At 47.1% G+C, this 17,825-nt stretch overlaps 3 protein-coding genes across 32 annotated transcripts; 1 reads left to right on the forward strand and 2 right to left on the reverse strand.

Annotated features, from left to right (window-relative positions):
- Positions 1-105: 105 nt before the first annotated feature.
- Positions 106-1,091, reverse strand: LOC103696885 (Werner Syndrome-like exonuclease). The gene has a single exon (XM_008778608.3). The coding sequence runs from the start codon at positions 975-977 to the stop codon at positions 354-356; it is 624 nt and encodes a 207-aa protein (XP_008776830.1). The 5' UTR covers positions 978-1,091; the 3' UTR covers positions 106-353.
- Positions 1,092-1,524: 433 nt separating this feature from the next.
- LOC120112944 lies at positions 1,525-5,655 on the reverse strand. The gene is made up of 2 exons (XM_039133160.1): positions 2,159-5,655; positions 1,525-1,966 (listed from the first exon to the last, which is right to left on the reverse strand). Exons 1-2 carry the CDS (start codon positions 5,653-5,655, stop codon positions 1,525-1,527), a joined length of 3,939 nt encoding a protein of 1,312 aa, XP_038989088.1.
- Positions 5,656-8,658: 3,003 nt separating this feature from the next.
- LOC103712717 lies at positions 8,659-15,920 on the forward strand. 30 transcript variants are annotated; one of them, XR_003386724.2, is made up of 8 exons: positions 8,809-10,141; positions 11,838-12,288; positions 12,424-12,429; positions 12,686-12,984; positions 14,657-14,998; positions 15,073-15,134; positions 15,276-15,326; positions 15,649-15,913. XR_003386724.2 is itself a non-coding variant. In XM_026806788.2 (7 exons), the coding sequence occupies exons 2-7, from the start codon at positions 9,855-9,857 to the stop codon at positions 14,978-14,980; spliced, it is 1,272 nt and encodes a 423-aa protein (XP_026662589.1). In that variant the 5' UTR covers positions 8,659-8,802; positions 9,827-9,854; the 3' UTR covers positions 14,981-15,898. The 30 variants fall into 30 exon arrangements, 13 of the variants coding, with proteins under 13 accessions (XP_026662589.1, XP_026662581.1, XP_038988826.1 ...); XR_003386723.2 differs by having other exon boundaries at positions 15,077-15,134; XR_003386725.2 differs by adding an exon at positions 15,404-15,428 and having other exon boundaries at positions 14,657-15,134; positions 15,649-15,898.
- The last annotated feature ends 1,905 nt before the right edge of the window (positions 15,921-17,825 follow it).

Below are 17,825 nucleotides of genomic sequence, written 5' to 3' on the forward strand. Positions count from 1 at the left end.
CAAAAGCATAACTAATGCTCCTTTAAATCTTTGAAGGCTAAATTTATGTCTATCACTGGGCATGAATAGAATCAAAAAGGAAGAACCATTTCCACATCACAGGCATCTACAAAGAGATTAATGCATTCAAATCAAAGACATTACCACTAGTATGTTGGGAACAATTACTATCTACAGGCAAAGAAGCAAAGTTTCGACACCAGTTTCAATATAAGGAGACCAATGACTCCCTAACCACGTTGTTTAGAACAAAATCCCATCAAATATGGATATATACCATGATACCATTTTAATACCGCTTGCATTGCATTACTACTGAAAGAGGCAGAGAAAAAACGTAACCCGGATTCATCTCAGAAATCCCCGGCGAAGAGCCGCCTCCCGATCTCGAAGGAAAGGAAGGCATCCACCGCAGCGTACATTATTTGTTCGTGGGTGAGGGGCATGTTATCCCAGTGGCTCATCGTCACCCGTCTGGGCTTCCTCACCTCCACCCCGAGCACGTCCTTGGCGAGCCCGGCGAGCCCCTTCTGGTTCATCCCCGGCCGGCCCATGTTCTCGGCGGCGAGGCCCCGGAGGTCGGTGGTGTTGGGGACGAAGATGCTGTGATCGTTGTAGAGGCGGTCGGCGTCGTTGCCGATGCCGACGCCGACGAAGGTGAAGCGGTTGTCGGCGAGGAAGTCGAGGAGGTCGTCGGGGATGTGGTCGGCGTGGAGGACGAGGAAGACGAGGCAGCGGCGGCCGACGCAGATCTGGAGGACGGCGACGGGGTTCTGGACCTGGGAGAAGCTGGGGCGCCACTCGACGTCGAAGCCGACGATGAGACGGGAGAGGCGGCGCTGGTGGATGCGGTAGATCTCGGCGACCCACTCCGCCGCGTCGTTCCCAAAGGACGTCACCGTCGTCTCGATGTCGTCGGTGCCGTTGAACGTGACGGTGTAGTGGATGGCGTCCTGCTGCTCGATCATCACCGACATCTTGCTTCTTGACGCCGTTAGCTGGGGAAGGTTGGAAGTGCGTTTTTCCGAAGCCGGGAAGGTGGAAGGCGTTTAATAGAGAGAGAGAAGTGGGAAGGCTTTTTCAAAAAGAAAAGCCGGACACTGGAGATGGTATTTCTAGACTCGGTTCCCAATTAAATCTCATCGTGGACTGAGCTCGGACACAAAAAATATTAAATTTTGTATAAGTCCGGTTTGAAGCTCGAATACAAATGAATCGAATTTAAACTCCAGGCCCGCCCGTGACCAGCTTTATTCGGGATATCATACTATTTAATTCGAAGAAATTGATAGGTAGCCAATTAGTACTCGGAGAAAATAAAAATTGATTGACAAATAAATTTAGAGATTATAAAAAAAAATATATAGGGATTTTTTTTTGTTCCTACTTGAGCATTCACTAATACAGTGGGATTCTTTTGTCTTTTTTTTTTATTATTCTTTTCCTTTCAAGAAAACCAAATATATATATCACAGAGATTTTTTTTTTTTTTTTTTTTTTTTTTTTTTGCTTAAAACGGGTTCTTCAAACAAAGCGTGTCCGAATACACCCAAAAACATCAAAATACAAAATCTCGCGTAGCGCCGATGGCAGCTCCCGCTCTCCTGACCACAGGGCGTAACCCGAATGGTGTGCTACATATGTAGCTACCCAGTCAGCCGCCCCGTTGGCCTCCCTGTATACATGCTTAGCCTCAAAGGCCACAACATCTCTCACCATCAACCTAATATCCCGGATCAAAGGATGGTCAGTGCTCTCCCGCCGAATCCACCCAATGACAGTGGATGAGTCGCCCTCCAAGATGATCGAGCTAGCCCGCAATACCCGCCGCGCATGGCAAAGGCCGGCCCAGGCAGCTCGCAACTCCGCCGCTGGCACTGATATGTCAAATAGCCGGCAACCGCCCGCTGCCACTACCCTAGAGTGAGGGTCACGTATGACAAAGCCGGCACCGCCTCGTGTACCACTGTCTAGTACTGAACCATCAAAATTGACCTTGAGGAAACTCGGGGGTGGGGGCTCCCAGGTGAAGAACACCGTCCGAAGAACTGCCGGAGCAGAGAAAGAACCCCAGGTGTCCCGAGCTATCAAGGTCGTATCTGAATGGCTGGTAGGTCTGGACTCCATCGCCAATACTCGAGCGGACTCCGCAACAAACCTCGGCGACATCCTATGCTCGCCAAAGGTGCGAGCGTTCCGTGCCAGCCAGATCTCGTGGGCGGTGCAAATCGCTCGGGTAGCCTCCTGACATGTCCGGGGGCTAGCCAGCCACTGACGAATCATCTGTAGAAACAATCTCCTCTCCCGCCAGACCTCCTCTGGGATCCCCGACCACTGCCATGTCTGCCTCGCCCAAAAGCATGCAAATAGTGCATGGTCAACTGACTCATCCGCACCGCAGGCCCCACACTCCGCAGGGATCCTCAAACCACGTCGGCTCAGCACAGCTCTCGTCGGAAGGCGGTCCCACATCACCTTCCATAGAAAAAGTGCTGCTCTCGGAGGGAGCCTAGACCTCCAAATCCAGGCACCATCCCATCCACTCTCATGCTCGCACTGAATCACCCGGGCCAGATCACCCAGCCCAACACTGGCCCTGCATGAAGTGCTCCAAACCCTGACATCTGGGCCCTCGCATCCTGGTACTGGGAGAGAAAGGATCCTCTCTGCTAGGTGCGCTCCAAACAACTGATGGAGTCTGTCCGCGTCCCACTCTGCCCTCCCTGGTACTAAGAGGTCGCACACCCGGAGCCCCACTGCTGCCTCGAAATCCACCGTCGTCGGCCAATATCTCAAGGGAATGGTGTCTACCCACGGGTCATCAGTCACCACAATGGTCCGGCCGTCGCCCATCAGCCACCTGGTATGAGCTAACACGGTCGGCAGGTACCTCCCAATCTCACGCCACATGAAAGAGATGCGGCGACCACGCCGTGCCACCTCAGGGCTCCCCCGGCCATATCTAGCTGCCATCACCCGACTCCAAAGCCCATGTGGCTCCAACAGAAAACGAGCTGCATGCCGTGCAATGAGTGTCTCCCGCCGCTCCAGAAGGGACTGAACTCCTAAACCACCCTCACTGGTGGGCCGGCATACCCGCTCCCAGGCCACCAAATGTACCCCATGACCCCCACCATGGGACCCCCAGAGGAAGCTCCGAAGAAGACGTTCAATCTTCGACAGAGTCGTCTTAGGGACCACAGTGTTGGCCATGAGATATACCGGCATGGACCCGAGCACTGATCTGACAAGTGTCAGCCTCCCCATCATGGATAGAGATGATGCCCTCCATCCCTCCAGCCTACTCTCGACCCGCTGCACCAACCCCGAGCACTCCGCCACTCGTAGCCTCCGGCCTGTGATGGGAACTCCCAGGTAAACCAAAGTCCCCTCCTGCTCGGGCATCTGCAAGATACTCCTGATCTCCTGTCTGACTCTGCTCTCTGTGCTAGGGCTGAACTGGATGGCTGACTTCGTGAAATTTATTCTCTGACCGGATGCCGCACAGTAATCTGCCAGCACTCTGCGAAGTGCACGTGCCTCGGAAACCCGCGCCCTGGACAAGAGAAGACAATCGTCAGCAAAAAGTAGGTGAGAGATAGGTCCCGCCCCCGGTGCTGGAACGTAGGACTCCAGCTCCCGGCTTGCACACGCCCTCTGGAGGGCACGGGACAATATATCAGAGCAAATGATAAATAAGTAAGGGGATAAGGGACATCCCTGCCGCAGCCCCATAGTAGACTCAAAAAACACCGAAGGTGTGCCGTTGACCAAGATTGAGAATTTTGGCCCCTGGACACACCCTAAGACCCATCCAATCCATCGCCTATGGAAGCCATAAGCCTCCAATGCCCTCCGGAGAAAGCTCCATCTGATCCTGTCATAAGCCCTCTCCATATCCAGCTTGACTGCCATCAAACTGCCCCACTTCGATGCTCGCTGGAGATCCCACATTATCTCCTGAGCCAGCAAAACATTGTGGGAAATGTTCCTTCCCGCAATGAAAGCCCCCTGCTCTTGGCTAATGATGCCCGGCAGTAGGGGCTTTATCCTGCCCACCATAATCCTCGCCACAACCTTGTACAAGGTTGTGCACAAACTGATGGGCCTAAAGTGACCCGGCTCTACTGCCTCTTGGCGCTTCGGAATGAGCGTGATGAAGGTGGCTTTCCAATCCTCGGGCATGGCTGCCTGAGTGAAGAAACACTGAACAGCCTCGATCACAGCTTCCCGAATGATACCCCAATATCTACGGAAGAAGAAAGGAGGAAAACCATCTGGGCCTGGAGCTTTGTCCGCTGCCAGCGCCCAGACTGCCTCCTGCACCTCCTCCGCCGACACCGGCCGAACCAGGGTCGTATTCTCATCATGTGCAATACCTACATCAACCCGTGGAAAGTGGTCATCAGCACCGGGGCCTTCATCCTCAGTCCATCTGGCGTGGAAAAAGTCAAGTAGAACCTGTCCAACGGCAGGCTCACCCTCCACTCGGCGGCCAGACCCATCACGCAGTGAGTGGATCATACTCCGCTGACGCCGAATAACAATCGTCCGATGAAAAAACCTGGTGTTGCGGTCACCCTCATTAACCCATTGGACTCGAGACTTCTGTCGCCAGAAAGTCTCATGCTGCCGTAGTAGTAAGTGGTGCGTCGCAAGAAGCCCCCGGAGATGAGTCATGTCGTTCTCCGGGAGAGCTCCCCGTAGGTCTTCACTCCTCTGTAGTGCCGTAATCTCCTCCTCCACCCCCTCCAATCTCCGGAAGATATCGCCCACTACCTCGCGATTCCAACGGCGAAGCCGCCGTTTGGTCAACTCGAGTTTGCGTGAGACTCGCCGCATCGCGTCCCCCCGCACCGGAACATGCCACGCATCACGAACTATGTCCCAGGACTGGGGGTACGAAAGCCAAATCTTCTCGAAGCGAAAAGGACTATGGTGACCCGATACCGATGAGGTCGAAATCAGCAAGGGGCAGTGATCTGATGCAATCCGGGGTAAGTGGCTAACTCGGCAGGTAGGGAAGCGAAGGATCCAGTCTGGGGAAGCAAAGGCCCTATCTAGCCGCTCCCAGACCCTAGCACCGCCAGGTTGATTGTTGCACCAGGTGAACCGCGGTCCCGAAAAACCTAAGTCCACCAAGCCATTTAGCTGCACAAAGTCGCGAAACTCCCTCCTGTCAATCCTATCAGTGAAAGGCGCACCACCCCTTTTTTCATCCGCACTTTGGATACAATTAAAATCACCAACCGCCACCATTGGGATACCCTGGGCAAGCAGGTTGGTAATCTCTTGCCAGAGGGTTCTCCTGACCCTGTAATCCGTGCTCGCATACACACCGCACAACACCCAAGGGTCCGCCTCAGGTTCCGATACAACCATCACTACCTGTTGAGAACAGTTGTGGAAGACATCAATCCTCGCCACCCCCCGTCTCCACAGGATCAAGAGGCCACCAGACAGCCCCTGGGACTCGACTGCGTAGGTCTCCCAGTCCCTCCCCAGGCGTCGCCTCAGTCGACCAAGCCCATCACCAGACAAACGTGTCTCGCAGAGATAACAAATCTCCGGGCAGTGGAGCTGTACTAGCCGTTTAAAGGAGGACATGAAGGCCGGCTTGGCCGCCCCCCTACAATTCCAGGCTAGAATCCTCATGGATCAACAACTGCTCGATCGGCCTCAGGTACCTCCTCCCCCTGGGCCTCGGGAGCTATCTCAAGCTGACGGCCTAAATCCCCCAGCTGCTCAGCCTCACCAGATACCTCGCACATGACTGCCGCCCTGATGAGTCGCACGACAGCTGGGTGGACCCCCACTGCCGTAGGTAAACCCGTAGGGCAGTCACCACTGGCATCTGCATCCGGGAGACCCTCAAGTGGCGCCTCTCCGAACGGCACCCCTGTCGCCTCATCTCGTGGCGTCAGAGGCTCTACCAGACCTAACTCCAGTGGCATCCCTGGGCTAGCCACGTGCTGCTCGCCCAGAGCTTGGGACAGGGTGCCAAAACGGTAGACACCATCAGGCCCTCTCCCAGGGCCCTCAAGTGAGTCCCAGGGGTCCCGCCCAGAAGAGGTCTGACCCGCAAGCAGGTGGGTCCCCTGCGCTGAGACAGGTCCCCTACCCGGAGACCGATACTGAAAAGGGCCAGCTGGCTCCCCGAGATCCAAGGTCAGATCATCCTGGATCTGCGAGTCCTGAGGGTCCTGCGAAGCCTCAATCCTCAAACACACAGCTGACTGGGCTCGTGGGCCACCCACTGATGATCCAGTAGGGTCCCCCCTGATAGAGCCCGCGGGCCCCGTCCCTGTAGCAGGGGCCGTGTACCAGGCCGGCAGACCCCGCGAAGCCCACGGAGAGCCCGCGAGAGAGCGCTGGAGGCAGGCACAGCCCGTGCGCCCAGCTGGGCCCGCGCTCTCCCCGCCCGCCGCGAAGCCAAAGGGCCCCTACCCGCGCGCGATCCGCCAACAGCTCGAGGCGTGCCATCGACGTGTGGAAAGCCACCATCGGCGCGGGGCGCGCCATCGGCACGGGGCGCGCCATCGGCGCGGGACGCGCCGTGGGCCCCGCGCCGGGCTCTGAAAGCCCAGGCTCGGCGGCCCAGCCTAGTCGACTGGGCCAGCTTGCCTGGGCCTCTTGGCAAACCAGGGCCCGCCGGGGCCCTGGCCCGCTTTGCGCAGGGCCGACTCGGCTCACTAGGCCCAACGACGACCAGGGCCGAGTCGGCCACTCGGTCGACCTCGTCGAGGTCATCGACCGAGTCGACCCAGAGTGGAATCGTCGGGATATCCCGGTGCGAGCCCTCCCCCCCACCCACCGGCGATCGTCGCCTGGCGACTTTCGTCGGCTTTTGCCAGCCTTCGGTGTCCACAGGGGACACCGGTAGGGCAACTGGCGATGGCGGTCGGGCGGCGGGCAGCTCAGGTCGCGGGTCAGACACAGACATCTCCGATCTGCTTACCGGAGAAGACGACCGAGGCGGGGCAGATCCAGGCACGGGTTGAGTCCCCTTCGGCCGTGGTGGTCGTGGCTCCCGCGGCGGAGGCCTCCGCCGCGTCGCCACCATCCAGGGGCCGAACACTAGCCCTGGGTTCTCTTCCCCTACACCGGGGGGCGTCGAAGCCGACCCGCCACCAGGGTCCACCGCCACAGGTGGCGGATCCTCCACCCCCCCAGAAGCCGTCGGGAATCGGCAGGCCGCCTCCAGGTGGCCCATCCGCCCGCACTGGGGGCCGAGGAGAGGTATATTCTCGAAGACGAAGGGCTGCCACCGCACCTTCGTCTTCCTCTGGATCCGGATTCCAGGTTTTAGGGGCGTGGATGCATCGACTGCAACCTTCACCCGGGCGAAAGCCATCGCCCGCCGCTGCTCGGTGACAGCATCCACGGCGATCGGACGGCCAGCCCTGCTTGCTATGTCTAGGATGGTCGACGGTGTCCAGTATTCCGGTGGCAGGCGGGGAAGACGAAGCCACACCTCCACCGGCAACACCGCCTCCTCCCCTGGCTCGAAATCAGGGACCCAGGGTGTCATGGCAAGGAGTTGCCCCCCCACTACCCAGGGTCCCAAATTTAGGGCACACTCACGGTCCGCCGATGATCGGAACCGTAGAGCCAGGTAGCCGTCCGCAAGAGGGACGGCCACCACATCCTGGAGCTTGGCCCGGGTAGCCACATCCTTGGCTACCCACTCGGCCGGAACTCGGCGTCCCAGGCTGCGTACCATGACAGCCCTGCCTTCCCAGTTCAAGCGAGCCGCCGCAATAGGTTCCTCCCGGAGCGTCACGATCTCCGGGAAGCGGCGGCTCAGCCGCTCAATCTCCGCGGCCGTGGGCCACTGAGTCACCCACGGCCCCGGCCTCGACCAGGCACCAGGGTGCTCCCCCCGACCGCCATCGGATACACCACCAGAAGTTTGGGCCTTACCTGAGCCTCTCGCCGAACCGCTCGCTTCCGTCCCCGCCGGCGCCTTCCCCTTCCCCTTCCGATCCATGAGGGGCGTGCTACGAGGTCCGCCTGCAAGAGAGAAGAGGAGTTAGCTGGAAAAGAAAACTCGAGGCGAACGCCGGGGTCTGCCTGCGAGGAGGCCGAAGTCGAGGGCCCGCGGGAGCCGCCTGCGAGGACGGATAACGAGGACGATGGCCACCCCCTCCCCCTCCGGGTTGTCGGACTGGACCGGTGATGACCGCCGGAGGAAAACGCCGGCGTAAGTAGCCGTTAAGCACCTCTGAGGTACGGCGTGACTAGCCGTTAACTTCCCCAGAGTTTCTCTCACTAGAAAAATGCTTCCTGAATAGAATAAGATCTTTCTAAGTTTTCTTGGCTTCCGTCTCGGTTGAAATAAATCAACAGAGATGTATGGGGTTTTAAAGGGTTAAAAAATAAAATTTTCCACGGTAACTTGCTCTTTATATAAGCTCCGATGTATCGGTTTGTACCTTTTTCAGATCCCCGTAAAAAGGGATCAGTAGACTAAAAGCTACCATTGGGCCAGGTGTGACCATCTGGGCCGCAGATTCGGCCCATATACACTCTGTAGTACAGTGGTAGCATACGATGGTCGCCAACAGACCATCCACCGTTGAAAGAATCGTAGACGATCTGGATTGGTGAGCCGTTTCCAATCTTCCGGTCGGCGAGATTAAAGATTTACGCTTTTTATCACACGCAGGCGGAGGACCAGAACCCCAACCTAGGGCTCCGTCTAGGTAAATTTTATCTCCGAGAGCGAGCGAGCGAGATATAGAGATAGAGAAAGACGACGGCGCTGCCGAGCCAGACACTGCGGAATTAGATTCCCAATAGGTCCGTCCTACCCATCTCCCTCTTCTTCCCAATCTCTCAAGTCTTCTTTGAATCATCTCAAACCACCCAGGGTTTGTGGATTTGAGATTCCTTTTCATTTCCTTTTCTTTTTCAAGCCCTTTTCTTTTTTTCAATTCCCATTTTCTTGTTTCCTCTATGACCATAGATTTCAAGTTCACGGGCTTTGTTGTATTCCATATTTTTAGAAATTTTTGTTGGGATTTTTGATGAATTCTTAGAGAAACCCAGATTTTGGATGCTCCATGGGACGAATGATTGAAGGATGTAATTTTTGATGAATTTTTGTTTCATATACTCGATTTCTTGTCATCCATACACATTTTATTTTCGTAGTATTGAGGCCCAGCATTGCCTTCGTTGTTTTTATATCGTGGAGCCTGCTTGTGAAGTCATCACTGCATTATCTGGCTGTCTAGAATCTCGACTTATTGTAAATCCTCATTTTCTTGATTAATACTGTTATATAAAAACCTCTCTGCAGCTATGATTTCTCTTGCATTGTTCTATGCTTATATGACACTGTCGATTTCTAATGCCCTAATGGTCATCTCAGGAGTGTGGACTGAGGTGGAGTCTTTAACTCTATGTCTTCCTTAAAAAAGGTCTCTAAGGATTAGTCCTTCCAGACACATTATCGTAGAGGTTATTGATTTTTTTTTAAAAAACCCCTTAAAGATTTGTTGCAGATGCAGGAAAGCACTAAATTTGATTACTGTTACTGTCTTGACAATTCCAACCTTTTTTATGTCTTTATATGATGATCAAAGAGTGTCTGTCTTATTTTTAGATTATCATTTATTTTTTTGGGACCTTTGTGGCCCATAGCCTTTATCTTTTTTTATTGAATGAAGATATTTGAATGGGATTCTAAAGCTTCAGGGAACCAGAAAGCAGGCCGATTTCGTTGTATCTCTTTTGTGAATATAATTGCAGATTATTATGAATGATTCCACAGTTTTGGTCAAATTGCATGTAGTGTGAGTTGGGTTGCTGTTTTCTCTAGATGGCAAGGAGCCCGAGTCCTGAGATAGATGATGAACTTTTTAATGAAGTTTATGGAAAGGAGTATACTGGGCCACCTCGATCAACTGCCAATAATATGTCAGCAAAGGCAAATACAAACAAGAGGCCTTCTTCTGGTAGTCAATCTGATGAGGAAGATGAGTCTCAAGATCCTAATGCTGTTCCTACTGATTTTACCAGCAGAGAGGCTAAGGTATGGGAGGCTAAAGCAAAAGCAACTGAGAGGAACTGGAAGAAAAGAAAAGAAGAAGAAATGATCTGTAAGATTTGTGGAGAATCAGGTCATTTTACTCAGGTATGTTGATATTGCTGTTGTTGAAAACCTCTGCAAGAAATCTAAGGTTACCATAAAATTGTATTGGATATCAAAGTGCATTGCTTTATTATATCTTTTATTAGTTAGTCTATACATACAAATCAAAATGATTGTTCTGTGCTACATGCAACCTAATCAAGTAAAAGATCAGAGTATTCTTGTTGCACCTTCATTGCAGAACATATGTTATTGTTTTGGTTTCTGTGGTTGGCAAGCTTGGCAACCATTGAAGCCAACCATATAATCCTAAATATCAATGAAAACTTAGTCATCTTGATCATGTTATTGTGATTGGCAAGAGTGTTGAAAATGTTTGCTCCACTGCTTCGGCAACCACTTTGACAGCTGAATAGTAGCGAACCATTTAAGTTCCCATTAAAGTGCTCAGTGTTTTTCTAGCCTGTTTATCTGCTTAACTGCCTGTTTAAATGCTCAAGCGGTTGCTTGACTTGCTTAATAAATGAAAGAATGTTTGAATGATTGGATTAAAATATTGATGTATGCTGTGTTTAATGGAGTGAATGTTACTTCTTATTCTACACATTTAACATGTAGTGCCCAATCATGGGTGCCAACCTGTTTGGCTGGTAAACTTATTGGGGAATAGTACCCATAACCTAGGTTCAAGTCTTGTCTCCACTTGGGTGGGAGGTAGTCCCTCCTTTTTCTCAAAAAAGAAAGGAAATGAAAAGAAAGTGTGTTAGTACTACCTAGCATGAAGTTTGAATGTATCTATGCATATATGTACAAATTCACATGTGCCTGCATGTATATATCATATATATATATGTGTGTGTGTGTGTGTGTGTGTGTGTGTATTTTTAAAGATATTGTGTTAGTTATGATGAGGATTACTAGTTATGTGAAAGCTGTTATCCATGAGTCATTGCTGCTTGAGGTCTAAGTACTTGTTTGCCTGTATATCTTCTCTGCATTTAGTCATTGACAGTGATATAAGTTATTGATCTCATCAATTAACAATATTCAAATGATTTTCCATTTGTACATTTAGTATTTCATTCATGAGGATTTCCTTTTAAATTTAATGTATTTTGTGTATCTACTCATTAGTTGTTTGTGTAAATTGAAATTTCTGAAGCAATATAGCAGGAAACAAATAGTGTGGTATGCTGAACAATTATGTGAATCATCAGCTTAACAGGGCGCAAACACACATGGTGACTATAACAGAGATGATAATGCTTTGGCGAATGTGTGTAAAACTAGGAAGTATGAAGTTAGGAACAAGTACATACTTTGGAGTGAAATCTAGATTAAAATGAGTTTTGGGAGGAAGATTGTATGGTTTTGTAGGCAAGGAATAGGGTATTTCTGTAATAAGGAGAGGGCTGGCAAATGTTTGGAAGGATCAGATATTGAAGCTGGAGGAGCAAGTCAACATGGACAATGTAATGATGAAAGACTTGAAAAAGCTTGTGCCTGATTTTTAGCTATGAAATGGCAAAGCATTCATGTACTCTATACCAAAAAGAGGGGATATTGATTCTTGGTTAGTGTTATGGGAGTATAGCTTCATAAAAATCGAGAGGAATCTATGTACAATAATAACATTGAGTAACAGCTTATTCCCATCTTCAGTCTATTCTGTTTGTGATCTTTATATTATATATTGTCTTTGCTTTTAATTTCACCTATTTCTTTCTGTTTGTTATAGGGATGTCCGTCTACTCTTGGAGCAAACCGTAAATCTGCAGATTTTTTTGAAAGGGTGCCTGCAAGAGACAAGAATGTAAGAACCCTTTTCTCTGAAAAGGTGATAACTCAAATTGAAAGAGATATTGGTTGTAAGATAAAAATGGATGAAAAGTTTTTGATTGTTAGTGGGAAAGATAGGCTTATACTGGCTAAAGGTGTAGATGCTGTGCACAAAGTCATTCAGGAGGCTAAGGGTCAAAGGAGAAGCCCTGCTAGTTCAGACAGGATGCGATCCAGATCCCCTGATGAAGTCCCCAGGGGTTCTGATCTAAGACGTTCTGAATCTCAAAGGTCTCATTCTAGTCCGAGAAATATGTCACGATTTCAGAGCAGGGGTTTCAACAAGGACAGATATGTTCATGATCGTGTATGTGAAAATCCACAGAAATTTTCAAGGGGTTTTTCAGAAGGTAGGCCCTTACACATATTGACATTTATACAAGTTTTGAGACCTGAACACAGGTGTTGTTGCTTTTCCTAGTTTCTCTTTTATCCGATAAAGCTTTAATAAATTACATATTGAACTATCCCTTTTTTTTGGGCAGCAAAAGGTAAGTTCAAGCTTTATGTGTTCGAATATGAAGTCATTTTCTGCATGGTTCTGGGTCAGACAGATTATCTTGATTAAGAAATTGTTTCTTGAAAGCATATACAGACTTTTATGGGTTGGATGAGCTCGCAATTTCTGTATACAATCTGGCATCATTCCTCCTTGAATATAAGATAGACTCTAGTTAAAGCATCAATCTATCTTAGACATCTGGAATTAACGTGCGATATCGCTTACATATTCTTCATTTCGCAAAGCTTATGCTAATGGAGGAGGAAAAGGCCGTCCAGCCCGTTCAAAATCTCCACTGCGCCCTGCTTTCGGTGGTGATGCATATAGACCATATGATGGGCACAGTTATAGTGCTGGGCTGCACAAGAGTAATAACTGGGATACTGAGAGGTGTGGAATAGATTCTCATTCTGAACGCAAGTTTGACTTCCCTAATTACCCAGCAACATTGGAAGAACTAGAAATGGAGTTTAAGAGAGGGGTGATGGAATTGGCAACGGTCCGTGACCAAGAAGAGGATGAAGAAAACTACAAACATCGTGAGGTATGACTCTAAACAGTTTCTCAGGAATGAGCAACTTAATAGATCCTTCTGGGTTGATTCTTCTTAGGTCAGAAAGTTCAAAAGAAAAATTGTGCAGTGGTATTTAGCTCTGAGTATGCCTACTTTGGCTATCACTAATTCCGTATACATAAATATGTGCTTTACTATATAACATACAGATATTTACATGCATGCATTCGTTCATACACGTAAATATGCGTACCACGTACATGCATTGAATCATGTGCGATGATGTGCATTGGACATGGATGTCTTTGCTCAACGATGACATGCACGGTTTACTTACAGATGCAAATGCTATCAAACACATGCAGATGTTTATGTATGAAATCTTGATTCATGCAGTCATTTATGGACACACACACATATCACAAGCACGAGCAAGATGTGCTAAGGTTATAAATAAGATGCATAACTAAGAGCTTTCTCACATGCTATATAATGCTTAACATCCCAGAGATATTTCGACAGCTTCCTCGATGCATCAAACACTCGACTCGTATCCCATTTATTTATCATTTTAATGTATGAAGTGAATGTTTTATTTCTCCCTTTTGTTTATGGGATATGCATGCATATGGTGTTGCTCGCCCCCTGAGGCATGTACAAACTCTTCAGTGCTGAAAATACATGTATTAGTACGTGAATGTATGTGCATGCATGAGTGAATGTATTTTGTTTGGAGGATTGCGCACAAATACATGTGCTTTCAGTTGAATGAGCGAGTTTGCACATTCTGATGCCTTCTAGAGTGAGCTGTGAACGCAAGCATGATAGGAGACGACACAGCAATAATCTAAACTGAGAAATTGCATTTTGATAGATGAGGAAATTTATGTACTTAAATAATAATCTAAACTGAGAATAACATCAATAGCATGTTGTGATTTTTTTAATACTTTCTTTAAATAATTTTGCTTATCGAAGTTAAGTGTTTTGATTAAGGGTTTGTTCAAAGATTCTAAATTTCATTTCTCGAGAAACATTCACCTCTGATCACTGTTGTAGAGTTGCTGATGCCATCAGGTGTGTAACAACTCCTAATTGGTAATATGATGAGAAAAGAGGCTCATAATCAGTCCAAAGTCCAGAAGACCTTTGAGTTTCACATATTTTGCTAAATTATATTTCAGAGATGTCCGAAGATTTTAACAAGGAAACTATATTTTATAAGTATAAAGTTTGGAATAAAGTCATGTTCCATTGAAGTTGTCAATGATTTATCCTTTTTTTGTGCGTGTTTAGGGGGGTGGTGTGCTGGAAAGCTCCAGCAGTTAGTCGACAAGGTAGCATCGTGACATGCTGAATTAGGACAGGAAGGTGACACGTAATATGAATAGTTTTCTACTATGAAAGTGCCAGTTACACAAGCTTGTAACTTAAGGCTGTTTCATTGACATTATTTACCTCAATTGACACAATATCAATTGTTTTTCTCCCCCTCAACATCTTTATGACCCACCACATTTACCTTAGTAACTCACTAATAAATTTAGAGAACCTAAAGATAAAGACTTCTGATCACGAGTTGCTTGAAAATCCTTGTTTCTGACTGTTCCTCATAATGACAACTACTGCTATTATTTGGCTTTGGCTTTTGATGTACCAGATCTTGTAGTCCTCTTCATTTATTTATTTTTTGGTAATGCAGTGCATAAGGGAACTGAGAGAAAATTATATGAAGAAGCTGGCAAGAACGAGGAGTATGCATGCAAAGCAGTGGGAAGAATTTCTTCAATTTGATAGACAGAAGTGGCTACAAGGACAACTGACGGCTTATAACCAGCAGACTTACGCAGATTGCGATCAGGCCTCAAGGAACATGCAGTATGTTCGATCTGGTTTACTTGGGGATTCGAGAAGCAGATATCGATACCATGGTGAGAACTATTCAGCTTCAAGGCCTCATGATTCTTATGGTGAGATGCAGCATCAGAGGCATGAAAGTTTTGGGAAGGCATATGGGCGATGTTAACTTGTATTTGATCTGTTGGTGAGTTGATCTATGCCATTTTAGCTCTTTCCTTAGTAGGACTATTTATCTTTCTAATTGCTTCCCCCTGTTAGCTAGACCCAGCCTATCTCTGAGAAGTTGAGGGACCATTGCTGACTGGCTGTGGCCTTTGGAGGTAATTTTGGGGAAGCAAATTCCTTAGAGGCCAGTACATGTGAACTAATTTATGTTCAGATTTGCTAGAGAATGAACTTTGATGGATATTCTCGGTTTCCTTCCGCTGGATTGTACTTTAAACAATTAACCAAATTTTCAGGGTGCATGTATGGGGATTCCACACTAATGCAGGCAGGATGTTGGTTTCATGGTATGTACATTTCCTCTATTTTCGAAGTTACCTAACAAGTTGTGCAACATTCTTATGAACTGAAGTGTGCATTTCAGATGCTTTTTGCGGTAGGAAGATAAGGTTTGCATTGGATAGTATGTGTATTTCTACTCTCATTTGGCATGGGACATGGCATTGTCTCGTCGTAGATATGTTAGATATAGTTGAAACTGTTGGATACCATTTTATGTTCTTTTTCTTCCTACTCTGTTGAGGGTAGTAGATTTGATTTTTAATTATCTATATCAATGTGATTTATGGGGATACTATATACAATCAATTGTTTTTTTTTCTTTGATAGGTTTTGGTTGATGCGATATTCTCTTGGATGCCAACCAATTAAACTCCAGCTGGTCGGCCGGCGCCTTGGAAGTAGTAAAATATTGGGGTCATGTTGGAGTTGGACGTTGTGAACTCTGAGCCCGTTAGAATGTGAAATGTGAGAGGCGTGAAGTGGATACATGTACTTGATATTTTTCTCCTCGAGTTATAATGTTCGCTGGATGTCTAATCCTGGTGTGTAGAAAGAAGACTTGGTTGTTCATGCCTCATGGCCCTTCTTGTGATGTTTTATTTATGTTGGCTTCCCAAGATTCCTGCTATTACTCTGGGTGCGACCTTTACGGTCCGAAAACAAATCCCAGAGCTTTGGATCACGCTCTGGCTGATGGTGGATCCTGCTTGATAACCAATGGATTGGGTGAAGCAGTTTGCCGCATTTACTTTGCACCCATATGGAAGCTTTGTCTCGCTCATACTACAATTTCATGCAGTAAATTGGCAATATAGCGGGCTCCTAGAGCTAAGAAAAAAGGCCAAGAAGCAGTGGATGTCACAGACATGACAATTTTTCTGGGAACATGGAGGAGGAATGCACCATCAACTTTAAGCCAATGAAGATATGCAAAATATCTAAGATTGTGTCTTGGACGAACAAAAGCATATAAGGAAGAGGAGGTTGCTACACGTTATAAGATATATTTGAGAGTGGAGAAGCTAAACAAGAGTGAGCAATAGACTTCGACAAGGGCTTGCCGAGTATAAGGTGATAGCTTTTCTAAGCATTGTTTGCCTTTTTTCGGAGATTCTGCTTGGGAGGTAGAATTATTAAACAGTGGAATTATCACCATGTTAATGAAGTTTTAACCAGCAGAAAGCTAGCATATTAATTACTCTCATGATAGATGTAAGGGATCGTAATAATAAAAATTTCAACGTTATGAAGCCAAGGGATAATATTGTTAAACTAAGGGAATGATGAGATACTTCAGTCTCTCTAAAAAGACCAACCCTTAGAGATATTAGTTTTAGGAATTAGATTGGGCCATTTGTTGGACCTACAGAGCGTAGATGTAGTAACCTCCACATCAAGTATGATAGAAATGTTAAAGGCAAAATCCTGATAAATGATTAGATTTAATGATCTATATTGTTCATAACATCATACATTTTCACATATTTAGATATGTGATGTTAAATCATGAACTAAAGCATATATTACTTTGAGGTAAAGTAAATCTCGAGTGTTTTTTTTTTTGACACATTATTGTCTTCTAATAAATGCACTTATTTTAGCTTTATCTATCTCCTCCTTTATTCAAGAGAGAGAAAAAAATAGCAATAAATGCAAAGTGCTTTTGTTACGGCAATGCTCATATCCTCTATCCCATGTATGACCAGTGCTTGTGCTAAACATTTCTGTACCAAACTATGTAGGTACCTAGAGTGTAATGTAGGTCCGCTGCAAAGTATAAATTTAGAGGCTTAGAAACGCTGAAACATATGTCTGAGGACGCTCAAATAGGGATGATAATTTATAATCTGGCCCGTCAACCTAACATGTGAGCGATATACTTTAAATAGGCTTAAGTTTGGCATCGACTTAGATTGTAAATGCGTCAATTCGTCTAAACCCATTATTAAATATATTGGGTACAGATTTAAACATTTAATCCATTTAATGATTAAGTCAAGTTATTACTCGATTCGTTTAATCCATTTAAAATTTATTTAATCTGTTTGAAATCCGTTTAACATGTTTCTGACCTATTTATCCCGATCTGCTTAATCTGTCTAATCTGTTTAAATCTATTTAATCTCTTTTAAACCCTCCAACATGGGTTAATAAATAGATTATATGGGTCAGATCCAATTACCTCTTTAATAAATAAGTTGGATTCAGGTTTAAATATTTGACCTGTTTAATAAACACATCGAACTTGGGTTGATGAATTTTTGACCTAAGCCGCGTCCAACCAGACCGTTTGCCACCCCTCCACCCGAATCACAGAGTCGGAAATGGGTCAATCTTATTTGAGGTACATAAAGACAAATCATATATAAAATTATGATTAAGAGTGTGAATCGCTTCTTCCAATATAATTTGTTAAACCCCACCGACCGGCCGCTTCGTTATTCGTTCCCCCTCTAGTCCTAGCGGCAGATGATGGAAGCTTGGAAGAACTAGTCTCCTTCGAT

Source organism: Phoenix dactylifera, chromosome 13 (assembly GCF_009389715.1).
Source record: "Phoenix dactylifera cultivar Barhee BC4 chromosome 13, palm_55x_up_171113_PBpolish2nd_filt_p, whole genome shotgun sequence".
In the NCBI taxonomy this organism is placed as follows: Eukaryota; Viridiplantae; Streptophyta; class Magnoliopsida; order Arecales; family Arecaceae; genus Phoenix; species Phoenix dactylifera.